General features: G+C 62.4%; 4 protein-coding genes across 13 annotated transcripts in view; 1 reads left to right on the top strand and 3 right to left on the bottom strand.

Annotated features, from left to right (window-relative positions):
- The window catches only part of PHRF1 (PHD and ring finger domains 1), a 46,900-nt gene extending 38,512 nt beyond the window's left edge, over nt 1–8,388 (top strand). Inside the window, exons 10-17 of the mRNA XM_031653980.1 lie at nt 1,173–1,354; nt 1,658–1,777; nt 2,471–2,625; nt 3,422–6,076; nt 6,472–6,623; nt 6,775–7,035; nt 7,229–7,357; nt 7,924–8,388. Of these exons, the coding sequence (XP_031509840.1) occupies nt 1,173–1,354; nt 1,658–1,777; nt 2,471–2,625; nt 3,422–6,076; nt 6,472–6,623; nt 6,775–7,035; nt 7,229–7,357; nt 7,924–8,067 (3,798 nt within the window). The 3' untranslated portion in view covers nt 8,068–8,388. The remainder of the gene's footprint in view (nt 1–1,172; nt 1,355–1,657; nt 1,778–2,470; nt 2,626–3,421; nt 6,077–6,471; nt 6,624–6,774; nt 7,036–7,228; nt 7,358–7,923) is intronic.
- Nucleotides 8,389–8,752: 364 nt separating this feature from the next.
- Nucleotides 8,753–11,941, bottom strand: IRF7 (interferon regulatory factor 7). Of its 10 annotated transcripts, XM_009185226.3 has the most exons (11): nt 11,861–11,941; nt 11,248–11,585; nt 11,000–11,162; nt 10,703–10,916; nt 10,400–10,458; nt 10,098–10,323; nt 9,863–9,949; nt 9,697–9,777; nt 9,235–9,624; nt 9,028–9,146; nt 8,753–8,942 (listed from the first exon to the last, which is right to left on the bottom strand). In XM_009185226.3, the coding sequence occupies exons 2-11, from the start codon at nt 11,265–11,267 to the stop codon at nt 8,787–8,789; spliced, it is 1,515 nt and encodes a 504-aa protein (XP_009183490.1). In that variant the 5' UTR covers nt 11,268–11,585; nt 11,861–11,941; the 3' UTR covers nt 8,753–8,786. The 10 variants fall into 10 exon arrangements, with proteins under 10 accessions (XP_009183490.1, XP_021781059.2, XP_021781058.1 ...); XM_021925367.2 differs by having other exon boundaries at nt 11,000–11,585; XM_021925366.2 differs by having other exon boundaries at nt 9,235–9,777.
- A 1,889-nt stretch (nt 11,942–13,830) lies between these two features.
- Nucleotides 13,831–22,037, bottom strand: CDHR5 (cadherin related family member 5). Its single transcript, XM_009185222.4, is given in 15 exon segments — nt 13,831–14,401; nt 14,580–14,746; nt 15,207–15,302; nt 15,305–15,755; nt 15,839–15,952; nt 16,106–16,306; nt 16,486–16,583; nt 16,749–16,839; nt 17,525–17,695; nt 17,782–17,892; nt 17,999–18,100; nt 18,247–18,339; nt 21,083–21,133; nt 21,426–21,601; nt 21,692–22,037. Coding segments are annotated over 15 exon segments (2,430 nt in total). The 5' UTR covers nt 21,777–22,037; the 3' UTR covers nt 13,831–13,978.
- Nucleotides 22,038–23,161: 1,124 nt separating this feature from the next.
- Nucleotides 23,162–24,486, bottom strand: SCT (secretin). Its single transcript, XM_003909327.5, has 4 exons — nt 23,942–24,486; nt 23,758–23,859; nt 23,569–23,661; nt 23,162–23,395 (listed from the first exon to the last, which is right to left on the bottom strand). Exons 1-4 carry the CDS (start codon nt 24,010–24,012, stop codon nt 23,284–23,286), a joined length of 378 nt encoding a protein of 125 aa, XP_003909376.1. The 5' UTR covers nt 24,013–24,486; the 3' UTR covers nt 23,162–23,283.
- Nucleotides 24,487–26,088: the final 1,602 nt, after the last annotated feature.

The raw sequence follows: 26,088 nt of genomic DNA, 5'->3' as shown, positions 1-26,088 counted from the left end.
GGATTCCAGGTGTGAGCCACCATATCTGGCCCCCTTATTTTAGTTTTAAATGGAGTATTTGAACATCTGGTTATTCATTCAGACAGAATTCCTGGAGTGAGTAGAAGATAAAGCCATGACCAGGTGTTGGATAAGGACCTGCCGTTTCCCAGTTCTCTGGTCCCCTGGGCTCTCCCTTTGCTTTGCAGGGTGCCCTGAGCGTGGGTTGGAACCACCTCTCCCATCCCTGTGCCCAGAACACTCCTGGACGTCCTCCCGAGCGTTTTGTCCTGGGCTGGCCTGCGCGCCAGTGCTGTGGTTCTTTCTTCTCCTGCAGACAGCGTGCTGGGACCCCTGCCTGGGGCCTGGTGGCAAGTGAGGGTGCTTGCCCTCGGGAGGGGCGGCGCCTGCCTTCAGACCGTGCTGTCCCAGCCACAGCGGGAGGCTGCTCTGTCCGCTGTGCCTGGAATCAGAAGGAAATAGCTAGTAACTCTTAGGAGTTTTCATAATTTAGGAATGACAGCGCTTAAAATCTATATTTGTGTCTTCTTCTCAAGGGTTTTTTGGTTTTTTTGGTTTGTGTTTTTGTTTTCGAGACGGAGTCTTGCTCTGTCACCCAGGCTGGAGTGCAGTGGTGCGATCTCTACTCACTGCAGCCTCTGCCTCCCAGGTTCAAGCAATTCTGCTGCCTCAGCCTCCTGAGTAGCTGGGATGACAGGCACCTGCCACTACGCCCGGCTGATTTTTGTATTTTTAGTAGAGATGGTTTTGCCATGTTGGCCAGGCTGGTCTCAAGCTGGCCTCAAATGATCTGCCCGCCTCAGCCTGCAGAACGCTGGGATTCCAGGTGTCAGCCACCGCGCCCGGCCTTCGAGGGGTTTTACTGTCAGCCATCAGTTGAATTTTTTTTTTCCCTCTATGTGAGTTTTCACTTAATGCTAAGTACCACGTGATGGTGACACTGCAGCACCCCGGTAGCCTCTCATAACCTGCAGTGAGCTTCGCAGCCGATGTGTGCGGCGCTGGGTGTGCTTGTCAGTGATCAGTGCCTGCGAAGCCTGTTGACTTTGGCTTAGTGTTTTCCCGCCCTAGTGTTCGCTGTTGCTGATGAAGCCTTCACATGGCATTCACAGAGCCCTCGTAGATGCCATCCCCATCTCTCTGTTCATCTTTTTCGTTGTTACTGGATTCAGAGTGAAGCCACCACTCGCTCTCGAATTGCACGGACGCTGGGCCTACGCAGGCCTGTTCACAGCAGCTGCATCCCATCAGTGTTGAAGCCAGTGGAGCCCTCCTTGGGGCTGCTGAGAGCGGATATTGGAGCTGCATCTCTGTCTCTGTTTGGAGACCCCTATGAGCTGGACCCCTTCGACAGGTGACCGAACTGGTGATGGTCCTGCCTGGGCACCCGCTCCTCTCTCTGGGGGCTGTGGGCATGGTACCCGAGGTGCATGTGGAGGCGTTAGGTTTTGTGTTTGTGAGTGAGGGTGACCATTCCTCCACCACCACACTCAGTGCGGGTGGGCAGCGTGGAACTTACAGGTCTGGGCGGGGCCTGAATCACACGTGCCGCCACGTGGCCAGTGCTCGGCCATCCTCGTCCGTGCCGTCTCCCTGGGCTGCGGGTTCTGGGAGCTGGGAGTCACCTGTTCCCTTTGGCCTGTGTCCTCCCCTCTAGCAGTGAAGAACTTTCTGCAAACCCTCTTTCCCCTCTGAGTGCCAAGAGACGGGCTCTGTCCCGGTCAGCCCTGCAGTCCCACCAGCCCGTGGCCAGGCCCGTCTCCATGGGGCTTTCCAGGTGTGTGAGAGCAAAGGCTTCTGGGGAGGTGAGGGCAGCAGTGGGGCAGCGGATGGGGGTTCCAGGGTGGCCCTGGGTGGCCTCAGCACTCCCCCTCAGCTGTCACGCTTATCAGTCGGCTCTTGGCGTGAGGCAGTGCTGCAGCCTGTCGTGAGTCAGAGGCCACGGCCTGCCCGTGAGCGTGGACTGGAGTTGCTGCAGCTCCACGAGGTTGGCCCCTGTGCCCCCCACCCTGGCTTGAGAGCCACCAGCACAGGGACACCGCCTCGGGCAGGAGCAGTGGCTCTGGTGAATAAGGCTGTTATCAGAGGTCACCTTTTGGCCAGTTCTTTTGTTTCGCCACAAGAACAAAAAAAAAAAATTGACCAAAACCAACAGAACAGGTAAAGATGCTTGTCTGCCCCCTCCCGCCCGTTGGTGGAGTTGGGGGTGGCAAAGGCACCAGAGGTGACTTCTCCCAAAAACACCTGGTTTCCCTGGAGCCAGAGCTGGAGGGTGGGGCTCCCTCCCTCCCTCTGGGAGGCCCTGGTGGGCACCTCTTAGAACAGCAGCCGGAGCCAGGACTGTGGGGGAGGCGCAGGCCCCGCCCAGCCCCACTCTTCCCGGCTCCTGCCTGCTGCAGGGCTCTGCCTGGGTGCCGGTCCTCAGGCTGTGGGAGGCAGTGATGGCAGGGCCTTGGGTCTGTGCCCACAGGAGGCATCTCCCTGCTGCGGTGCCAGAGCCAGACTTGGAGGAGGAGCCAGTGCCTGACCTGCTGGGCAGTATCCTGTCGGGCCAGAGCCTCCTGATGCTGGGCAGCAGTGACATCATCATCCACCGTGATGGCTCCCTCAGCGCCAAGAGGGCGGGTGAGCACCTCCCTGCCACAGCTGCCTTCCTCTGTGGGCTGCTGGTCCTCAGGCTGTTCCCAGCACTCAGCCCATGTCTCAGTCACAGATGATGTAATTGAAGTTGGGGGACTATTCCTCAGCCATTTTTCTCCATTGATTTCCCTTCTTGAGCAGTTTCCCAGTTAGCTCTGAGTTCTTACCCAGCCCCACAGCTTCAGAGCGCAGCCCCTAGTACCTGGTTAAGAACATGTCCTGGCCGGGCGCGGTGGCTCAAGCCTGTAATCCCAGCACTTTGGGAGGCCGAGACGGGCGGATCACGAGGTCAGGAGATCGAGACCATCCTGGCTAACATGGTGAAACCCCGTCTCTACTAAAAAAAAATACAAAAAACTAGCCGGGCGAGGTGGCGGGCGCCTGTAGTCCCAGTTACTCGGGAGGCTGAGGCGGGAGAATGGCGTGAACCCGGGAGGCGGAGCTTGCAGTGAGCTGAGATCTGGCCACTGCACTCCAGCCTGGGCGACAGAGTGAGACTCCATCTCAAAAAAAAAAAAAAAAAAAAAACATGTCCTACTGGGGAACTGCCCCTGCCCCGGTTAATAGCGTCCTAATGGCCTCAGGCCCTGTACTTTGTCATCCACAGAGCGGCTGTTGAAGCAGCTCTCCGGGTGTGGAAAGACAAGGTGTCCACCTCAGCAGGCAAACGGGAGTTTAAAGTGCACGACCTCACAGAAAACCAGTTGTGATAAAAGTTAAACCACTGACATTTAAGAAGAGTGGGTGGGAAATGATTGCCATTGACTTTTTTGTTTTTTAGCTCCAGTTTCTTTTCAGCGAAACTCAGGCAGTCGGTCCAGAGGGGAAGAAGGATCTAAGGACTGCCTGCGGCCCCGAGCACTGCCCTCAGGGAGCCCAGCCCAAGGCCCCTCAGGAAACAGGCCACAGAGCACAGGGCTAAGCTGTCAAGGCAGGTCCTGCATCCCCGCCCGCACCTCGGGCGCACCTGTGAGGCCGGACTCGTCAGCAACCCCTGGGTCGGTTCAGGCTCGGAACTTGTCCAATGGGAGCGCGCCTGGCTTCAGACAGAGTCCCAGCCCCCAGTTCAATGGCACCAACAAGCACACTTTGCCCCTTGCTTCTGCCGCGTCTAAGATCTCAAGCAGAGATTCTAACCCCCCATGTCGCAGTGCAGTGCCAGGGCCTCCCCTGAAACCCGCGCCCAAAAGAACAGACATCTCTGAGCTGCCCAGGATACCAAAGATCAGGAGAGAGGACGCTGGCGGCAGATGGGGCGCGGCCCCAGCCCACGGGCAAAGCATCGAGATCCCCAGCGCCTGCATTAGCCGGCTGACTGGCAGGGAGGGCGCCGGGCAGCCAGGGCGAGGCACGCGGGCAGAGAGCGAGGCCAGCAGCAGGGTCCCCCGGGAGCCCGGCACGCACACAGGCAGCTCCCGGCCCCCAGCCCCCAGCTCCCATGGCAGTATGGCCCCGCTGGGACCATCAAGAGGGAAAGGGGTTGGGTCGACCTTTGAGAGCTTCCGGATCAATATTCCTGGAAATATGGCCCATTCCAGCCAGCTCTCCAGCCCCGGCTTCTGTAACACGTTCCGGCCCGTGGACAGCAAGGAGCAGAGGAAGGAGAACCCCTCGCCTCTCTTCTCCATCAAGAAGACGAAGCCGCTCCGGAGTGAGGTCTACGACCCGTCTGACCCCACCGGCTCCGACTCTAGCGCCCCGAGCAGCAGCCCCGAGAGGTCTGGCCCTGGCCTCCTGCCCTCTGAGATCACACGAACCATCTCCATCAAAAGCCCGAAGGCCCAGACGGTTCAGGCTGTGCGCTGCGTCACCTCCTACACAGTGGAGAGCATCTTTGGGACAGAGCCTGAGCCCCCTCTTGGGCCGTCCTCTACTGTGTCCCAGCTCCGGGGTGCAGTGGCTGCCGAGGGGGCCTCTGACACGGAGCGAGAGGAGCCTGCGGAGAGCCAGGGCCTGGCTGCCCGGGTGCGGAGGCCATCTCCGCCGGAGCCCTGGGACGAGGAGGATGGGGCGTCTTGCAGCACCTTCTTTGGCTCTGAGGAGCGGACGGTGACCTGTGTGACTGTCGTGCAGCCAGAAGCCCCGCCCAGCCCGGACATGCCGCAGGCGGCCACCCACAGAGTGGTGGAGCTCAGGCCCCCTTCCCGGTCCCGCTCCACATCCAGCTCCCGCAGCAGGAAGAAGGCCAAGAGGAAGAGGGTGGCCAGGGAGCACCGACGGACGCGCTCTGGGACGCGCTCTGAATCCAGGGACAGGAGCTCGAGGTCAGCGTCACCGTCAGTGGGTGAGGAGCGCCCCAGGAGGCAGCGGTCCAAGGCCAAGAGCCGGCGGTCCTCCAGCGACCGCTCCAGCAGCCGAGAACGAGCTAAGAGGAAGAAAGCCAAGGACAGGAGCAGGGAGCACAGGCGGGGCCCCTGGGGCCACAGCCGGAGGACGTCCCGGTCGCGCTCGGGGAGCCCCGGCAGTTCTTCCTACGAGCCCTATGAGAGCAGGAAGAAGAAGAAAAGGAGATCGCCGCCCAGGCCTCGGGGAAGGGAGTGCTCCCCCACCAGCAGCCTGGAGAGGCTCCACAGGCACAAGCACCAGCGGGAACGCAGCCACGAACGGCCAGACAGGAAGGAGAGCGTGGCATGGCCCCGAGACCGGAGGAAGTGGAGGTCCCGGTCCCCAAGCTCGGAGCGCAGGGCGCGGGAGCACAGGCGGCCACGGTCCCGTGAGAAGCGGCCGAGGCCCCGGTCCCATTCCCCAGAGAGGAAGGGGCCTGTGAGGGACGCTTCCCCAGCACCCCTTGCACAGGGGGAGCCAGGGCGGGAAGACCTCCCCACCAGGTCACCAGCCTTGGGGGAAGCACATGTCTCAGTGGAGATGGCTACGGCAGACAAGGCCCCCCTGCAGGCCCCCCCTGTCCTGGAGGTGGCAGCCGAGTGTGAGCCCGACGACCTGGACCTGGATTATGGCGACTCCGTGGAGGCCGGGCACGTCTTCGACGATTTCTCAAGTGAAGCTGTTTTCATCCAGCTCGATGACATGAGCTCGCCACCTTCTCCCGAAAGCACAGACTCCTCCCCAGAGCGAGACTTCCCACCGGAGCCCGCGTTGCCCGCAGCCAGCCTGGCCGTGGCCGCCATCCAGAGGGAGGTGTCGCTGCTGCACGACGAAGACCCTTCACAGCCCCCACCCCTGCCAGAGGACCCCCAGGAGCCACATTTGCTCAGGCCGGATGTGGCTGAGAAGGCTCAGGCGCCCAGTGCCCTGGATGTGGCGCCTGTGGGGAAGGAAGACGGCCCCTCCGTGAGCGGGAGGGCACACGAGGCAGCCCGGCCTGAGGAGGTGGTTTTGCAGACCCCCCTGCTGCGGTCCAGAGCCCTGGTGAAGCGGGTCACCTGGAACCTGCAGGAGTCGGAGAGCAGCGCCCCTGCCGAGGACAGAGCCCCCCGTGAGTAGGGCCCTGGCCCCCGCTAAGGACAGAGCCCCCCGTGAGTAGGGCCCCGGCCCCCGCTGAGGACAGAGCCCTTAGTGAATCCAACCCATGTTGAGAACAGGAACCCTGAGTGAGTAGGGTCCCGCGCACCACAGGGAGCTTCTGGAGCCAGGGAAGACTGGGATAGTGGGTGCGGGGGTCTCCTGCAGGCGGGCAGAGCCGGTCATGGTGGGGGATCAGTGGCTAGGAGCTGGCACACCTCGCAACCTTCCCTTGCTGCTGGGGGTGGATCTGAGGGCTGCTCTGTGGTCCTTGCTCCTGGCGCTTTTCTGGATTTTTCCAGCCGTGAAACAGCATTCTGGGCAGGGGCGGGCACAGAGCACCCACCTCCCTGTCTGTCGGGCCCCCAGGGGCACTGTTTCACAGGCCACAGAAGCCCCGAGAAGGAGCCTGGGATGTGGAGGACGTGGCCCCCACAGGGGTCAGGCAGGCGTTCTCCGAGCTGCCCCTTCCTAGTCATGTGCTTCCGGAGCCTGGGTTCCCAGACACAGACCCCTCTCAGGTGGGTGCCTGGGCTGGAGGGCTGTGGGCTGTGGGCAGTGGCCTGGCACCCGTGCCACACACGCCACACGAGGCTGGGGCTGAGGCCTCACGGGTCCTGGGCAGAGCTGCCAGCCGTAGGGCACGGTGCTCAGCAGAGGTGTCCTTCCCAGGTTTACAGCCCCAGCCTGCCACCTGCCCCAGCCCAGCCCTCAAGCATCCCACCCTGCGCACTGGTCAGCCAGCCCACGGTCCAGTTCATCCTGCAGGGGAGCCTGCCACTAGTGGGCTGTGGGGCAGCACAGACCCTGGCCCCAGTGCCCACTGCCCTGACCCCGGCCTCAGAGCCAGCCAGTCAAGCCACTGCAGCCAGCAACTCAGAGGAGAAGACCCCGGCTCCCAGGCTGGCTGCAGAGAAAACCAAGAAGGAAGAGGTGAGTCCTGCCTCCTCCCACTTTCCCCGAGTTCCTGTCTCATTGTGAAACTAAAGTTGTCGGGGCTGAATTTAGGGGTGGAAGCCAGTCCCTGTGCCTCCGGAACTGGAAGGGTGTCCAGAACCACAGTGCCTCTGGCCAGAGGGACTCCAGGCCCCCTGCCTGGCTGCGTCACACATTTGTCCCCCTCTAGTACATGAAGAAGCTGCACATGCAGGAGCGTGCTGTGGAGGAGGTGAAACTGGCCATCAAGCCCTTCTACCAGAAGAGGGAGGTGACCAAGGAGGAGTACAAGGACATCCTGCGCAAGGCCGTGCAGAAGGTGGGCTGCGCGCGAGCCTGTGTGTGGGGCTCGGGGTCACGGGCAGCCCGTCGCTGCTGTCTCGTCAACACGGACTTTGGGGTGACTGTGAATGCAGGTCCGAGGTCAGCCAGCCAGGGCAGGTGGCTGTGTTGCCACATCCTGCAGGCCTGGGGTCAGGTGGGTTCGCCTGTGGCTGCCCCTGGCAGATGGTTAGGAAGAAGGTTGCCTCAGTGCCTGCGAGGCCCACGCAGACGTGTTTTGCAATATGTAAAATTACCCAGCCCACACCCAGCGTACAGGTGGGAGAACAAGACCCCCAGAGGGAGCAGGTGCCTGGTGACGTCTCAGCCCATGCTCCCCCTGACACCGTGGAACCCTCGGTGGCCCTGTGAGCGGCATAGCGAGCAGGACGGGGATCTCCCATGCCAGGAGGGCAGGTGGGGTGGCCCCTGCCGCTGTCTGCGTGCCGCACCCAGGGTCTGCTTCTGAGCAGGGCAGGCGAGGGACCCCAGCTTCGGCCCTGGGCTCCGGCCCGGAACATCTGGATGGGAAAGGGCATTTGGTGATTGCTCCTCTTTCTCCAGATCTGCCACAGCAAGAGTGGGGAGATCAACCCCGTGAAGGTGGCCAACCTGGTGAAGGCGTACGTGGATAAGTACAGGCACATGCGCAGGCACAAGAAGCCAGAGGCCGGCGAGGAGCCGCCCACCCAGGGGGCCGAGGGCTGAGGCCAGGCAGTCACGGGCCTTGCCCGGGGAGCTGTTGGGAGTGGTGGGAAACAGGGGCACCAGCATGCCCACCATCAGGTTCCTGCGCTGACACCTGGTCTGTGCATCTGTCTTGCTCACAGTTGAAAACTGGACACTTTTGTATGTATATTATAGATACACTGTTTCCATTCTAATTTATCAAAAATGGATTATCTTTAGAAACCTCTTGATTGATTTAATACTTGGAAGATAAAGCGTTTGGTGGCCAGGAGGGGCTCCTGGTAGGGTGGCGTGTCCTTGATAAATCTCTGGTGGTCTCCCGCCAGCAGCTGCTGTGTACCTCTGCCTCTGAATTAGGAATCTCTTTACTTTCTCTTTTCCAATTACGTTGTGCTCTTGTAAATAATTGCTCAAGTTTGCACTCAGCACAGTTGCCTCCTGGAGGCAGGGTGCAGCAGTGGCAGCCCGAGGGCTGGTGACAGGTGTCGGGCATGGGAAAATGTCGTCCCTGCCCTCAGCACAGCTGGTGGGAGTGGCTTTGGTGGCCACCTGCCTCTCAAGGGCCTTGTTCTTTGAATCAAGGCTTGGATGTAATGTGTGTGGTGAAGACAGAAGTGAGTTGGTGTGCAGGGAGGTCCCCTCCCTCCCTGGGCCTCACCCGTGTTCAGCCTGCACCCATTTCCCCGCCAGCCAAGACGTCAGTGTGTGTGCTGGAGTTCTCTTTATTAGACTGGGCTCTAGACGGGCTGCTCCAGCTCCATGAGCAAGCACTCAATGTCATCATAGAGGCTGTTGGTGCTGGACAGACAGAGGCTGAGGCTGCCGCTATCCAGCGAAGACACACCCTCACGTTGCGTGCCCTCCAGGTGCACTCGGCACAGCCAGGGCTCCAGCTGCCAGGAGGGCATCGGGCGTGTGTCAGTGACCCAGCGTGTGGCCTCCCCTCCCCCTCCCCAGGCCCTGAGGCTCTGGTCTCACCTTCACCAGGACCAGGCTCCTCTCCTTGGGCCTCCTGGCTGACAGGTCCTGCCCGAAGCCCAAGTAGATGGTATAGCAGGGGGAGCCGCGGCGCTGCCGTGCCCGGAATTCCACCAGCTCTGGAGAAGAGGGCTCTGCTGAGTATCTGGCAGACACATGCTCCCAGGGGCCCCTGGAGACAGCCCCCCAGGCAGGAGCCTCACTGACCTCGGAAGAAGACTCTGAAGTCAAAGATGGGGGTGTCGCAGTTCCGAGGCAGCAGGCAGGCTGGGGTGGAGGGGCTGGCGGAGCCCGGGGGGCCACCCACCTCCCAGTACACCTTGCACTTGCCCATGCGCCGGGCCCACAGCTGTGGCCCCCGAAGCTCCAGCTGCAGCCCAGGGGCCACGTGCCGCAGCAGTTCCTCCGTGTAGCGCAGCTGCTTCTGGTCGGGGAGCTCAGCAGGGCTGGGGAATGCTACCTGCTGGGGGTCTGTGGCCCGGACAGCTGGGTCTGGGGGGCCATACAGGAACATGCAGCTCGGGTGCCCCACCACCTTCTGTAGCACTGTGCGGCCCTTGTACATGATGGTCACGTCCAGCGCCCCTGGGCTGGGCTCTGTGTGGAGACCAAGCTGTGAGCGGCAGAGGTGGGCAGGGACAGGCTGTCCCCTTCCCAGGACCCACTCACCTTGCACCGCAGTGCAGGCACTTGGGGAGGGTGCCAGGTATGGCTCTGCCTGGTGCGGGGGCTCTGGGGCCGTGGCCTCGCCTGCATCGGGAAGGGAATCCTGTGCTGGTACCTCATCCCCAGCCCCTCCCTGTGCCCCAGGCCCCCCAACCCCTACCCCTCTCACCTGTCATTAGCGCCGCGGGCTGGGGCCTGGGGCTAGGGGTTGCTTCTACTGCCCATGTGCACAGCTCCCCAGCAGGGAGCCCTGGACCTGAGGAGGGGAGGTCAGTGGGAATGTGGTCCCTTCCTACTTCTCCAGCTCCCCAATCCCCAGCCCCCTTCTTAAGTGTCCGTCCAGGTGCACTGGCCCCTCCCATGCTTCCTCCCCCACACACACCCCTCCACGGCACTGCCCACACCTCCAGCACAGGCCCCAGTCAGGGGAAGACCCTGTTGTCCCTCTCCAGGAGCCTGGGCTGGGACTGGGTCTGCCCCCCATGACGCTGTCAGCAGATGGTCCGCCAGGCAGCTCTGTTGCACTGCCTGGAGCAGGAGGTCCCCCTTGTCACCAGCTGGGGCAGGGAGGGGGCCTGGGGCTTGGAGTCCAGCATCTCTGTGTGCCAGGAATGGCCCTGGGGGCCTGCCCTGTAAGGAAAAGTCAGGGTCAGCATAAGCAGCTCCGCGGCCTGGCAGGAGGAGAGGCAGGCAGAGAGAAGACTACCTGCGGTGGCCGGACAGCCGCGAGGGCCTCTGCCTCAGTCTGGTCCGTGCCTGGGCCTTCTGAGGGAGAATGGGGCAGGTGTTAGGCTCCGAGACCAGGGTGAGAGACGCAACAAGAGCCTGGCGTAACCCGCACCAGCTTCCTTGTGCTGCGGCCTAACGAGGTGGGGATGCGGCTCCAACTGTCCTGGGCCTGCTGGCAGCCTCTCCCGGAACGGCTGCTAAAAACCCAATTCTGATCCAGAGAATGTTCTTTCCCCAGGCAGGACGAATGCCAACGCGCTTGGCAGCCGGCGTCGCTCACCTCGCCAGCCCAGCTCCGGGCTCAGCGCGTACACTTTGTGCGGGTCGGCCGGGTCCCCCGAGTTATCTCGCAGCATCACGAAGCGGCGCGTGCTGCGCAGTGCGCAGCGGAAGTTGGTTTTCCAGCCGGCGCGCTCCGCAGCCTCAGCCTCGGGGGGCGGCGGGTCACCTCCTCTGCTGCTAGGCGGCCACCTGCCGCGGGCCACGGCCCAGGCCTGAAGAGGGGGAGAGAACACGTGGGCTGGGCCCGCGGGGTCCTAGGCGGGTCCTCCCACCCGGGACGGGGCCGGGGTCCCACCTTGAAGATGCGCGCGTCAGCCTCGCTCAGGTCCTTGCGCGCGAAGTGCTTCCAGGGCACGCGGAAGCAGGTGCGGGCCTCGTCCAGCCACTGCAGCCCCTCATAGCAGCCGCTGCTGATCTCTCCAAGGAGCCACTCTCCGAACAGCACGCGTGGGGCCGCCCTGCGGGTGCCCGGCCGCGGAGAGTCAGGGCTGGCTGCAGGGCGCTCGGGGACGGGCATCTGGAGAAGGTGGGCCGGGCTCTTACCTCTCAGGAGCCAAGGCCATTGCTCTCTCTGCAGGGGCAGTTGGGTGGCGGTCAGGTGTTACAGCAGGGGAGGTAAGGGCTCCTGTCACTGCAGACGCCAGGCCGCGGCCACAGGTCGTGTGGCCAGGTGTCACAGGTGTCCACAGGTGTGGCCAGGTGTCACAGGTGGTGGGGGTCACAGGTGTGGACTGAGGGCTTGTAGCCACCGACGCTGCCTCGGTGTGGATCTCTTGGCAGAGGGGGCTACAGGTGTGACTGCAGGTATGGCTGGCGCGCACACGTGAAGTCACAGGTGTTGAACCAGTGTCCAGGCCTGCCGGGCCGGTGCAGGCCGGACCCTGCGGAGACGGGAAAGGCCACGTCGGGGGCGGGCCAGGCTTCCGAGAAAGCGAAACTTAAAACAGTGGCGCTTCCACCCTCCCCGATCCCATCTCCGCCCGGTTCTCATCTGCGCAGAACCCCGCCCCCGCCTCCGCCCCGGGCCCCGCCTCCGCCTCCGCCTCCCACACCGCCCGACCCTCATCCATCAGGCTCCCCCAGCCCTTGGCTCTACCCCTCCCGGTGAGTCTCTCACTCCCGGACCTGCACCGCGTGGGTCCGGGGTCCCGAATACCTGGGTGCCACAGTCGCCGGGGCGGGAGGTTTCTTACCGCGGAGAAGCGGAGGGCCGGCGCTTTTATGGTGTCCGGGCCGGGGGCGGGGCCCAAAGAGCTGCAGGTGCGGCCAAGGAGGTCACGTGACCAGGCGGGCGTTTCCGGGAAGGGCGCGCGCGGCCAGTTCCTGCTCTCGAATGCGACCAGCGGAACCCCGCCCCGGGCAGCGCGGGTAGGGAGTGGCGGCGAGGGGGCAGCGGTGGGCCCTGTCTCCCTGTGTGGCTCGGCCCTGCAGGGTCCAGCCGCTTCTCTGGGAAGTAGCCCCTACACGCCTGGGGCCGGGGCGCCGGCAGTCATCGGAGGTGGGGGACACAGTGGGATAAGGCGGGGACCCCCCAAACGTAAGCGAAACCGGACCGCAGACAAAACCAGGCCCTTCTTGTTGCGCTTTTTTTTTTTTTTTTTTTTTTCTTTCTTTTTTTTTTTTTGAGATGGAGTCTCGCTCTGTCACCCAGGCTGGAGTGCAGTGGCCGGATCTCAGCTCACTGCAAGCTCCGCCTCCCGGGTTCACGCCATTCTCCGGCCTCAGCCTCCCGTGTAGCTGGGACTACAGGCGCCCGCCACCTCGCCCGACTAATTTTTTGTATTTTTAGTAGAGACGGGGTTTCACCGTGTTAGCCAGGATGGTCTCGATCTCCTGACCTCGTGATCCGCCCGCCTCGGCCGATCACTTGAGGTCAGGAGTTCGAGACCAGCCTGGCAAACGTGGCGAAACCCAGTCTCTACTAAAAATACAAAAATCAGCCGGGCGTGGTGGCGCAGGCCTGTAGTCCCAGGTACTTGGGAGGCTGAGGCGGGAGAATCACTTGAGCCCAGGAGGTCGAGGCTGCAGTGAGCTGAGATGGAGCCACTCCACTCCAGCCCAGGGGACAGAGCATGACTGAGTCTCAAAAAAGGGAAGTGGGTAAGGGGAGGTGGATGTGCCTCTAAAAAGGGGCAGCTGCACCGTTTGGGTTCCTTTTTTTGAGATGGAGTTTCGCTTTTGTTGCCCAGGCTGGAGTGCAGTGGCACAATCTTGGCCCACCACAACCTCCGCCTCATGGGTTCAAGTGATTCTCCTGTCTCAGGCTCCCGAGTAGCTGGGATTACAGGCATGAGCCACCATGCCCGGCTAATTTTGTATTTTTAGTAGAGACGGGGTTTCTCTAAGTTGGTCAAGCTAGTCTTGAACTCCTGACCTCAGCTGATCCGCCCGCCTTGGCCTCCCGAAGTGCTGGGATTACAGGCGGGAGCCACCATGCGGCCCCCTTTGGGTTCTTTAGATTGTTCAGACAAGAATATCAGACGTTCTTGCAATTAAAACATTTGGAAAGGAATTAATAGTGTCTTTTCATCAGGGACAGTGCTGACGACCCACAAGGGACCCCTTGATGGTTCTGGGCATGGGTGGCCAGCCTGGGCTGTGGCCTTGGGAGAAGCGACCGGGAGGTGTCTCTCACCCCTAGGCCTCCTGGTCCGGCTCCTGCTCAGGCCACACGCGCTCACCGACCCCCGCGTGCCTCAGTCCAGGCCTCTGGGTGGGTGTTTAATGCTGTGCCCCAACCCAACCATGTAGATTTCAGAAGGGGACTAGGACCCCCGGCCCGGCAGATGTTTGAGACTACTGGCTTCCAAGCCCATCGTCTTGGGGATTTGCGTTGGCTCTTCAGCCTCCCCAGGCAATCTCTGTGTAGGGTCGGGAGTGGTAGGTCTGAGTTCAGCGGGTGCCTGAGATCCCCAGTGCAGACTGGGGGAGGGGAGTGCCCTTTCCGGCTGTGGTTAGAGCAGGAGAGGAACTTCTCGGGCCAGCTGGCGCGGAGCCTCGGGAAGACAGCGGGCACAGCAGGTGGTTTACGGGAAGCGTTGCAGCCTTCGGGTGGGGACAGCGCGGCCGGACCCGCCACCCCCGTCTGCACACCCGGGCTCGAGCGCCGAGGACGATGGGGGATGCGAGCAAATGGGGCCCGCACGGACCCGCGCGCCCGCCCCATGCCACGGCCTGGGTTTCGGGAGCCTCGCTTTATTCTGCCTTGGGTCAGGGGTTAGGGGAGCGGGACCTCCAGCGCCCGCGCGGCAGGGGAAGAGGGTGGAGGGGCCGCTTAGATGTACGAGTCATCGCCGCCGGGCTCATCGTGGGGACCCCTGCCAGGCCCCGCGCCCTCGCCTTCGTCGCCGCTGCCGGAGTCGCTGGCGCCATCCACGTCCAGGGTGGGCGTGTTGAGAACGACCACGTCTGCCTCCGCCCCGATGTCCTCGCCGAACCACACGGCCTTGTACCCGCCCTCCGGCCGCCGCTCCTTCGTCAGGATGGACCTCACCGCTGCGGGGCTTCCCCCGGCTCCCGCCGCTGCCGGGGCCTCAGGGGCACTGCCTGGGGGCGCGGGGCCAGGGGGCGCGGGCTCCGCGGGCGTCGGCGGTGCCTCCGCGGGCTTGGCGTCGCTCGTGGGGCTGGGGGCGGGCGCCCAGTTGGCCTCGTCGTCAGGGAGGAACGCCTGGTTGTCACAGCCTGAGGGCTGGGGTTCCTGCTAGCGGGAGTGAAGGCGTCAGCGGGGTCCCTGGGTCTCTGCTGCCTTGTGGCCTCTCCACACCTTCATTCCACGGTGGACACCCCTCCGCCTCCACATATTCCCCTCTGCCCTCCCCTCTCCTGTCCCCCACTCCCTGCGGGTCGCCTGCCCTGCCCTCCACCCTGGGCCTCACCGGAGCTTTGCCGGAGCAGCACTTGAGCCGGGAGCCGTAGTGCTTGTGGACAAGGACAGTGAGGCCAAGGAGAGCCAGCAGCAGCAGTGCACCCAGCACCCCACCCAGGGCTGCCATGTCCACCACTGAGAAGCGCTTGTCCTCCGAGGGGCCGCCACCTGGCATCGCTGTGGAAAATGCCATCACCCCCGCACTGTTGAGCGCCCCAGGCATTCCCCATGCCAACCTGTGCCAGGCTTGAGACACTTGGAAATCACCCAGGCCTGGGCTGTCTCCCAAATCTCAGGCTCTGCTGACCCTGGCTGGAGGGGCCTGTGTGTCCCAGTGAGACCCTGGGCCCCCCCCCGACCAAGGAGGCTGCTCACAGGAGGGGCAGGGGCCTGCAGGGTGAGCCGGCAGCTGTGGGAATCATGGGATTCGCTGGACCCCAAATCTGGCCTCTGTCCTACACACATCACAGTTCACCTCACTGAGGGCCTTTGGCCTGTCTGTGTCTGTCAGTCCCAAACAGACCCCTCTGGGATTTCATAGTCAGGCCAGGTCAGCCTGGGGTGGACCCTTCCTACAGCATTTCCCTACCACCCAGTGATCTGAGCCAGGGAGGGAAGGCAACGGAGTGGGTGCTACCTGAGGATGGGGTGTTCCTGCTGGGGGGCATCGGCTGAGAGGTTCCTGGCTCTGGGGTCTGAGCTGTGCCACCACCGGGTGTGGCTGGTTGGTGGGCATCGGCTGAGAGGTTCCTGGCTTTGGGGTCTGTGCTGTGCCACCACCGGGTGTGGCTGGTTGGTGGGAGGTGCTGGTTCCCACACCAGGGGGCATCGGCTGAGAGGTTCCTGGCTTTGGGGTCTGTGCTGTGCCGCCACCGGGTGTGGCTGGTTGGTGGGAGGTGCTGGTTCCCACACCCGGGGGCCTCCCGGGTGTGGACGAGGTTGGTGGCCTCAGAGTTGTGCCAGAGGGTGGATGAGGGCCTGTGCCTCCCCCAGAGCTGGTTGTGGAGGGTCCCTGGGAGGGCACAGGGGGTCTGGGGGCCTCAGAAGTGGTGCTGGTCCAGGGCCCAGTTGTTCCTCCAGTCTCTGGGGATGGGGGCTCACCTGTGGAGGGGGGCTCCTGTTCGGAAACTTGTATCTCAATGACTGTGGTCGCAGTGCCAGAGGTCACCGTATTTTTGGCCTCAACCTGGGGCAGAAAGGGGCTTGTCCCTCCTGGGCACGTCTTTAAGCCCCACACCCTTGGAGATGCCCACCTGCCCTGCCCTTCACCTCTGCGTAGAAGGCCCCCGCCTGGGTCAGTGTGGTGGTGGTCAGCACAACCTCTCCCTCCATCCGGAAATGTGAGTGGTTGGTAATTCGATACGTGATGGCCGAGTTGAGGTCCTGGACAGGGTTTCATTGAGTCCCCGGCCAGGCTGCCTCCCATCTGCAGCCCTGACCCACCCACAGAGGGGAGGCCGGGTGGACCCAGGGACCCTGGGCAACAGGAAGGCTGCCGTGGGGGCGGCAGGCATCAGCCTTGCGTGTGCTACCTACCGAGAACTCCGGGTCCTGAGCCTGGACCCTCAGAGGCTGAGAGGGGGCAGCTGCATCCTTGACCACAACACCTGCTCCAGCGCCAAGTGCCACGGTGCCACGGTACAGGCTCTGGGGGAAGCGGGGCGGGCTCCCGTCTGCAGCCACAGCCTCCACGGTGACCTGGGTCACTGAGTAGCGGGCAAGGTCAGCCTGCTGGCCCTGGAGGCGAGGGAGGCAGCCGTGACTCGTGGGGTTGACGGTGGAGCTGGTGCTGAAGCCTGGGGCTCAGGAAGAATAGATGCAGACTTGGCAGGGGCCCTGCCCCCCCCGCCCTGACCCCCGCCCTACCTTCCACCCTGCCCCCACTGCCCTGCCCCCCGTGCAGGTCCCTACCTCACCTTCACCAGCAGAAGAAAGGTCATGGCTCTGGGGACACTCCTGGCCATGGTGAGGTTGCCGGAGTCTGGGTGGATGACGAATGTACCGTTCACGTTTCCTGGGAGGACGATGGAAGTGCTCAGTCCCGGCCTCCTGAGGCCCAGGGACCCAGCCAGCTCTGCCTTGCTGGCAGGTGCCCCTGGGGCTTCCCCAGCCCAAGGTGGGGACAGAGACAGGGACAGAGAGGGGTCCGGGGCATTGTTGAGGGCTGGGCCCCACTCACCACTGAAGATGCTGTAGATGATGGCTTGGTTGATGCCGCGGTCTCCATCCTCGGCGTAGATGGGTCCGGGACGCAGGACGAGGGGGGATGGCTTCAAGGATGGTGGAGAGGAGGGCACGTCGTGAGGCTGGGGTGGATGGCCCCAACCTGGCCCCTCTGGCTCCCCATCAAGGTCAGCCAGGGCAGGGCTGGCTGAGGAGGGGCCCAGTCCCGCTGGTGGCCGGGCATCCCTGCCTGTCTAGGACTGTCCCTTGTCCCAGTATCACAGTGAGTCACACCCCTGTGGGTCCCTCACTAACGAATAAGTTGCCCAGAGATACTGAGTGCCATTTGCACGATGCTTGTCTTGACGGCTAAGCAGACATTTAGGAAGCGGGGGGTTCCCGGGGTCTGCGTTTCTGCCTCTCATGTGCTGTTTGGTGGCCCCGGGTGCCTTGGTGCTGTGAAGGTTTGCGTGGGCCTAGTGGTGACTGTGAGCAGGGCAGAGATCTCACCATCCCTTAAGAACTCCAGGGCCCCAGCCCACCTCCCCAGGCTCCTGAGACCGCCTGGCTCTGGGGCCCACACTCCTCTCTGTGTGTTCAGGGTTTGCTCCCTCACCCCCTCAAGATGGGAAAGATTGGTTTACAAGGAGAGTCTGTATTTGTTTCAAAATCACAACCAAACTTGGCCCCACCCGCTGACCCTGACCCTGCCCTTCTTCTGATCCTGGCCGTCCCTGCCTCCAACCTGCCTAGAAGGCCCCGCCCCGGGCACTGCCTCTCCCTCCCCATTACCAGTGTATGCCCCGTGGGGACAGCCCCGTGGTACTGAGCTTGGATGCAGACGTAGCCGTCTGAGAAGGTGCAGGGCAGGAACCAGGGGGGCCGCAGGTCGGCAGGCACCACGTTCAGCACCAGCGTGGCGGTGGCCGTGTGGCTGGGCTCCACATTCTCCTCCGGAGTGTCCTGCAACAGCCAGATCAGGCCTGGAAGCAGCTGGGGCCAGGGGGACCTCAAGCGTGTGGGACTCAGGGCTGGGGTGAGCCGCTCACCCGCACCAGCAGCCGGAAGGCCATGTTGGGCCGCTCGTAGAAGTCCAGGGGCCGGTCCAGCCTCAGGGCGGGATGGTTTACACCCACCAGGGAGAAGTAGTCACTGGCACCCTGGGGAGGATCAGGGAGGACACAGCCTAAGACCCTGGGAGGGCGAGGGCGGCTGCGGGTGTCAGTGGCGAGGGGCTCACGCTGGGGCAGGGCGGGCGGCACTGACTGCAGTCACTTCCTGGAGGGTGTAGAACAGAATGTCATCCTTGTCTTTGTCCTCGGCCTGCAGTTCTGTCTCAGGGATGACGGTGGAGTTTACTTTAGTGTCCTAGGGAGGGAGAGGGGCTTGGTCTGGCCACACTCTTGGCCCCTGTAGACCCCCGCTGTGGTTGAGCCCCCGGCCACCACTCACCCCTGCCCTCACCCTGGGCTCCCGCACCCCCTCCCCAGCCCTGGCAGCTTCGCTGGCCTCACCTCTTCCACCCTTATCTCCTTGGTTGTAAAGGGGAATTCGGGGGCGTTGTCATTGACGTCCAGCACTGACACGAGCACCCTCAGCTGGGTCACCTGCAGGATGTGGCCATCAGCCTCTCCCACAGCCGCTCCCCATCATGAGTGAGGTGTACCCCTCGACGCTATCCTTCCCCATCATGAGTGAGGTGCACCCCTCAACGGCTGTCTGTCCCCATCGTGAGTGAGGTGCACCCCTCGACGGCTATCCATCCACTCACTCGCTCAGTGGTGTTGGGGGGCTGCAGGGGGGCTGCACAGCTCTAGGTGCTGGGATGCAGAGATCACAAGAGACAAATCTCTGCCCGGTGGTGCCTGTCCTGGCAGGACTTACAACAACAGACAAAAAGGACTTTATAAAGCCAGGAGGTGGCAGGTGCGCCACAGAAAAATAATGCAGGTACTTGGGGATGCAACCAGCAGAATCTCAAGTGAGGAAAGACAATCCAGTTCTTTTCTTTGTTTTCTTTTTGGATACAGAGTCTCATTCTGTCACCCAGGCTGGAGTGCAGTGGCGTGATCTTGGCTCACTGCAACATCTGCCTCCCAGGTTTAAGCGATTCTCCTGCCTCTGCCTCTCGAGTAGCTGGGATTACAGGCGCCCGCCATCACACCCGGGTAATTTTTTATTTTTAGAAGAGACGGGGTCTCTCCATGTTGGTCAGGCTGGTCTCAAACTCCCTCCCAAAGTGCTGGGATTACAGGTGTGAGCCACCGCACCCAGCCGACAACCCAGTTTCTTCACAAATAAATCTCCAAGAGAAAAGATGGGAGAAGGAAACGTGAAGATGAACAGAAACTCAGGAGAATTATCAGCTAGGTGCATAACGTGGACCCTGATTCAAACAAACAATTTTTTTTTTTTTTTTTGAGACGGAGTCTCGCTGTGTGGCCCAGGCTGGAGTGCAGTGGCCCGATCTCGGCTCACTGCAAGCTCCACCTCCCGGGTTCACACCATTCTCCCGCCTCAGCCTCCGAGTAGCTGGTACTACAGGCACCCGCCACCACGCCCAGCTAGTTTTTTGTATTTTTAGTAGAGACAGGGTTTCACCGTGTTAGCCAGGATGGTCTCGATCTGACCTCGTGATCCACCCACCTCGGCCTCCCAAAGTGCTGGGATTACAGGCTTGAGCCAACAAACCATTGTTAAAACCCTTCAGAGACCATGGGGAATGCGGCATCCTGAACATTCGAGGTAGAAAGTGACCACTTTTCCCAGGTGTGACGACATTGTGGTTATGTTTCAAAAAGAAGAGTCCTGGCAGGCATGGTGGCTCATGCCTGGAATCCCAGCACTTTGGGAGGCCGAGGCGGGCAGATCACCTGAGGTCAAGAGTTCGAGACCAATGTGGCCAACATGACGAAACCCCGTCTCTACTAAAAATACAAAAATTAGCTGGGTGTGGTGGCGGGCGTCTGTAATCCCAGCACTTTGGGAGGCCGAGGTGGGTGGACGCCAAGGCAGGAGAATCGTTTGAACCTGGGAGGCAGAGGTTGTAGTGAGCGGAAATCGTGCCACTGCATTCCAGCCCGGGCGACAGAGGGTGACTCCATCTTAAAAAAAAAAAAAAAAAAAAAAAAAAAAAAGAAGGATCCCGGCCAGGCACAGTGACTCATGCCTGAAATCCCAGCACTTTGGGAGGCTGGGGCGGGCGGATCACCAGGTCAGGAGTTTGAGATCAGCCTGACCAACATGGTGAAATCCTGTCTCTACCAAAAATACAAAAATTAGCCAAGCGTGGTGGTGGGCGCCTGTAATCCCAGCTACTTGGGAGGCTGAGGCAGGAGAATCACTTGAACCCAGGAGGCGGAGGTTGCAGTGAGCCGAGATCTCGCCATTGCACTCCAACCTAGGTAACAGAGCGAGACTCTGTCTCAAAAAAAAGAAGCATCCCTCTCTTTCAGAGACACATGCCAAGATATATGTGGGTGATGTGCTGTGGTGTGCGGTGGGCACAGAGCCCTCTGTCTGCTGGTAGGTGGGGGCGGGGGGCGGGGGCCTGTGCTGGCCTCAGGATTCTGCAATTTTCCTTAATAAAGCCGAAAACAATGCCGCTGGTCAAGAAGTAGGATGTTGGGGGAGCGGGGCTGGGATGCAACTATTCCCTAATAGGGCGGTTGGGATTTCTCTGAAGACTGCAGACCTGAGCAGGTGAGGGAGGAGCGTGCCTGCGGGAGCTCTGAGGCTGCAGCAGAGCCTCCGCACAGTACATCTGGGTTTGACTCTCAGTGAGAAAGGAGCTGTGGAGGGCTGGGGTGGACTGGGCAGCCTTGGTTTACAGCGTCCACAGAGGCTGTTCCGCCGCATGGAGTGGACTGGGACCGGCAAGGGGCAACGGGGAAGCCAGCGGGCCGGCTGAAAGTTTCCCAAAATGAGTGCTGGTGTCCCGGCCCTGGTGGGACTGGAGGTGGGCAGACGGTGGATTTCTGGGTCGAGCTGGGGCAGAGCCAAGTGATTTACCAATGGGGAGCTTAGCGGGGGACGTGGGGAAACCAAAGTGGTTCCAGTGGCTGGCAGGATAAAGGTACCTCCCTTGTGCCTCCCTGGCAGTGGTGGTTGAGGGAGTGGGTGGGAGTCTTGGGCACACTGGGTGGGGGTATCTGCTGGACAAGGGATCAGTGACGGGGACGCCACAGTTCAGGGCAGAGTCTGGACTGGAGGAAATGTGAGCATCACTCTCGGAGGGGTGGCATGTGAAACCACACCCTAGGTGAGGTCATCAGAGACTGGCCCTGGACCGGCAGGGCAGAGCCCAGCTGAGGTGGCCTGGTGGGCGGGGAGAGTGGGGCAGGGACTCACCAGCGTGCCTCTGCTCTGACACAGCAGCTGAGCCTCAAGTAGTGAGTTCTCCTGTGGAGGCAGACGGGTCTGCAGTCACTGTCCCGCCCCACAGGTGGTGAGACTGAGGCCAAGGGGGCAGGCGCTGGCCCAGGGTCCCCATCATCAGTGGTCAGTGCTGAGGGTGTGGGCCCAGCCTTCATCCCGAAATGGCCCAGCCTTCTAGGGCAGGCACCACCAAGCATGGGTGTTAGTGGATGCCTGCAGGCATAGAACTCCTGGGCCCCCCGGGGAAGGTGTGGCCTGAGGATCCAGGCTCCCTTCTCCTGGGAGCCCCCACTCCCCACCCACCTGCCGCCCACACCTCGTAATCAGGAGACACGTTGAGAAACAGCTGGTTTCCCTGGATCCGAAATGCGAAGGGGGTGGACAAGGGTCCGAGGGTCACCTCCTGGCCCTCTGGGACATGGATGTCCACCAGCGGCTCGGTGACATTTGTGTTCTCCTCGACTTCAAAGATCGACTTGTTCACAGAGCAGTCTGTAAGGTTGCAGAGGAGGGGTCAGCGCCTCCCAGGCCCTGGCTCCCCCCGCCCTGTGCCCCCACCTACCTACCCCTGCCCGCACGTACACTGGACCTGGGCCACGGCCCCCGGGGGTCGGCCAAGCAGCCCCGTGAGCAGCAGGGGAGGCCACAGCAGGGCCCAAGACCCCATCTTGGCGGCTGTCACCTGGCAGGAGGGTCCGAGTGGGTTTGGCGTCCAGGACTGGCGCAGTTCCTACCTCAGCGACCTTCGCCCCAGCCAGACGCCGCCCACTTTATGATCCTTTACAACCGGCCTCTGCCAAGGGGGCTCCCGCTGGCCGGCGGGTCCGGCCCACTGCCAGAAGGGGGGCAGTCATTTGGCCCAAGTTAGACTGAGTACAGGGATTAACCAGGGGGCTCAGGCCACAGGCACGGAGGCACAGGGCAGAAAGGACTAGAGAACGGCTCACGGGCGCCATGGGGCTGGGGTGGGGCAGGGGCAGAGCTAGGGTGTTGGAGAGAAGCCGTTGGTGTTGGGGTGTCTGAAACCTGCCTCCCTAGCCCAGGCTGCCCTTGCTTGGCTCCTCCCCTAAGCTCTACCTCAGGCAAAATTCCTAAGGCCAACCCTTGAGGCTCAGAACCTGGGTGTTCGCCGGGAGTACCTCCCTGCCTGCCTGATGGCAGGTTCTGAAGGAAGAGACTCTCCTCACTGTGTCCTAGGGACACCCCTGCCTGCCTGCCCCAGAGACAAGCCAGCTTCTCAGGGTGGGGTTGGACAGGGCCTTAGTGACCAAGGCTAAGGCAGGGCTGTGGGGGGCAGCTGGGAGCTCCTGGGGAGCCCTGGTGCCCAACAGAGGGGGTGAGGTGAGTCTTGACACTTGCCCTGCTCTTTTCATTGGCCCCCGCAAGCCCCCAGCTCTAGAGAGAGGCCACTGGCTGGGGTCGGGGCGGGGAAGGGGCTGTCGTGAGGCGGGGATGGAGTCATTCCTCTCCAGGCCTGTGCACCGAAGCTTCTGGCCTCTCGTGGCTGGGGCTGGGCTCAGTGTCCCAACCCTGCACTGTACCCTCACGGTCGCCTGCAAGCCCTGCACGCTCCATACTCCACAGGCTCTGAGGGTTGTCAAGCCACTGGTCTGAGGCCACACAAGACAGAGGGTCCGGAGTCCTCATGCCAGAGTGGACTCCTGGCACCCCAGGTGACACCTCTGCCCTCCCCTCTTCCTGCCCGCCTGAGCCTCCCTGGCCCCTCCACACCCTCCCCACTGCCCCTTCCGGAAACACTGACCACACGGGCCCCGGGCAGGAGCTGAGAGTCTGTCCGGGCTCCCCCTGAGCCCTTGACTGTTTCCTAATGAAGACAAGGGGGGGCGGGGCCCTGCGGTGCTTAGTCGATGTACAGGAGGCGGCACTGATGCCAGAGATAAGGATGAGGGGCCAGCTGTGGCCGCCAGGTGTAAAGGGCAGCTGGGTGTGGTCACAGTCCCGGCTGGGTGGATGGGGCCCCCTTCCATCTGACAGCCCTGCTACACAGGGGTTGCCTCGATTACACCAAGTGGACACAACCAACTCCCAGTGTCTGGGTCTGATTCTCCTTTATTGGTGCCGAGTTCCACCCCTCCCCCTCTCCCCCCAGCCTGCCCACCACCCCAAATGCAGCTCCGCTCCTAGGCTGGGCAGGTGGTGAGGGGGTTCCTTCCTCATCTCGGTCGCAGGGTTCCTTCTGCAGCAGCACCGGCAGGTTCTGAAACCATAACCCCAGGCCTGGGCCCAGGGGGCAGCCAGGGAGACCAGGCCCCGCCCAGGGGCATCCTGCAGAGACAGCACGTGCGGGGTTGGGGGCTGGGGCTGGGGCTGGAGACCCCGGCCCCGCCGCTGGAATTGGGCCTCCGGTGGCCACCAGCGCTGACCCAGGGAGGCCACGGACAGAAGGAAGGGTCTGGGGTGGGGTCTGGGGTGGGGTCTGCGGTGGGGCGGGCGCTCACCAGGCCTGCAGGGTGGGCGTGTCGGACCCGGACGGGCAGAGCAGACCCGCGCCGAGCCTGGACCAGGCCGTGCTGTTCTCTGCGTCCTGCTCGCTGTCCCCCGCCCCAAAACAGAGTCAGTCCTGGAGCTGGGGGTCGCGCGTTGCTGCCAGGGCACCACGGCAAGACCCCCGCCCCACCCGGCCTCACCTGCGCTTCCCCACCAGGCCCTGCAGCAGCCGCTGGAGCCGCGCGCCCTCCCGCAGGCGGCTGAGCTCGCTGGTGAACGTCCCGTCCGAGTGTCGCCGGGCCCTGGGGGCGGGCGGGGGTCGGGGTCAGGGCCGCGCGGGGGGCGGGTGCGGCCGGGGGCGGACGGGCCTGGCGGGCGGCTCACCTGGGGGGCGCGGGGCGCGCGGCGGAGCCCCCGAGGAGCAGCAGCAGCAGCAGGAGGGGCCGGGGGGCCATGGCGGGGTCGGGCGCGGGAGCTGAGCGCTGCGGCCACGGCCAGAGCCCCGCGAGGCCCCTTTATGGCGGCGCCCGGAAGGGGGACGGCCCGGCCGCGCCCAGCGATCCCGGGAAGGTCAGGGCCGCCCCCCCAGCTGTCGCCCCGGCCCGGCCTCCCGCCCCCTCCGCCGCGCTGGCGCCCCTCGGCCGGCTGGGGGAGGGGGACGTCCCGGCCTGGGGGGCGAAGGGGACCCGGGCCGGGACCCGCAGAGGGAACCGCACCGCGAAGCCTCGGAGCCTGCGGGGCGCGGGGACGGAGGGGCCGTGGGACTTGGGGGAGGATTTGGGGGGACTGGGGGACCCCGGGGAAGGGGCGGCGGCAGGAGCTCCGGAGGCCCCTGGAGCACCCGGCTGGGGTGAGTTCGTCGGGAAGGCCTGAGCGGCGTGACTTTGTTGTGGGGGCCGGTGTTGCCATTTTATCCGCTTTGAAGTGCAGGGTTCAGGATCATTGGGTTCGCTGACATTTCCGTGCATCCGTCCCCACCATCCGTTCTCAGACTCTCCCATCCTCCCAAAATCCGTTCTCAGGCTCTCTCGTCCTCCCAAAATCCCTTCTCAGACGCTCCTGTCCTCCCAAAATCCGTTCTCAGACTCTCCCATCCTCCCAAAATCATTCTCAGACTCCCCATCCTCTCAAAATCCGTTCTCAGACTCCCCATCCTCCCAAAATCCATTCTTAGGCTCTTCCGTCCTCCCAAAATCCGTTCTCAGGCTCTCTTGTCCTCCCAAAATCCCTTCTCAGACACTCCTGTCCTCCCAAAATCCGTTCTCAGACTCCCCATCCTCCCAAAATCCGTTCTCAGACTCTCCCATCCTCCCAAAATCATTCTCAGACTCCCCATCCTCCCAAAATCCATTCACAGGCTCTTCCGTCCTCCCAAAATCCGTTCTCAGGCTCTCTTGTCCTCCCAAAATCCCTTCTCAGATGCTCCTGTCCTCCCAAAATCCGTTCTCAGACTCTCCCGTCCTCCCAAAATGAAGCTCTGTCCCCATCAAACGCCCCCTCCCCTCCCCAGCCTGGCGCCCCGTCCACTTTCTGTCTGTGGATTCAGCGCCTCCAGGGACTGCGCGCAGGGGGAGCCTCTCGGGATTTGTCCTTTGGAGACCGACTGGTTTCTCAGCTCAGCGTCCTCCGCCTTCGCCGCCGCAGCCTGGCCTGTGTGGGAATCTCCTTCCCTTGGGAACCGTGTCCCGTTGTGTGCAGGGACCGCGTCGACCGCGTCCGTTCATCTTTGGGCCTCTTCATGGACACCTGGGCTGCCTCCCCTTTGGGGCGAGGGCAAATAACACTGCTGTGAACGCGGGTGTTCAAAGGGCCCTTCCCAATCCCGTTTTCAAGCGTTCTGGGTGTATAGTTATGAGGGACTTGCTGGGTGACAGAGTAATGATGTGTTAATTGTTCTGAGGAAAACAGCCAAACTGTTTTCCACAACAGCGTCTCAGACGGACACGTCCCCCAGCAGCACAGCAGGGACACGGCTCTTGTCCTCGCCGACACTTGCTACTTTCTGCCTTTTTGTTTGTTGTGTACTAACGATGCTGGTGGGTGCAATGTGGTGTCTGGCTGCGGTTTTTATTTGTGTCTCCCTAATGACCAGCACTTTCTCGGGTGTCTGTGAGCCATTTATACCTCATGGAGAGGACGGAGAAATGACCGTCAAGCCCTTGATGTTCTGCTGTGGTTGCGAGCCATGCACTGTATCCATCTGTTAAATCGGCCACACTATTTACCCCAGCATTTGCATCACAGCCCCGCCAGCCACGTGGGTCCGTCCGTCCTTCCTTCCTTCCTTCCTTCCTTCCTTCCTTCCTTCCTTCCTTCTTTCCTTCCTTCCTTCCTTCCTCCCTCCCTCCCTCCCTCCCTCCCTTCCTTCCTTTTCTTTTTTAGATGGAGTTTTATTCTGTCACCCAGGCTGGAGTGCCGTGGGGCCATCTCCGCTCACTGCAACCTGCAACCTCTGCCTCCCGGTTTCAAGCAATTCTCGTGCCTCGGCCCTCCAAGTAGCTGGGATTACAGGCGCCTGCCACCATGACTGG

Source organism: Papio anubis, chromosome 12 (genome assembly GCF_008728515.1).
Source record: "Papio anubis isolate 15944 chromosome 12, Panubis1.0, whole genome shotgun sequence".
Taxonomy (NCBI): domain Eukaryota; kingdom Metazoa; phylum Chordata; class Mammalia; order Primates; family Cercopithecidae; genus Papio; species Papio anubis.
The sequence above is the reverse complement of the archived record's forward strand: the minus strand, read 5'-3'. Positions and strand labels throughout refer to the sequence as shown.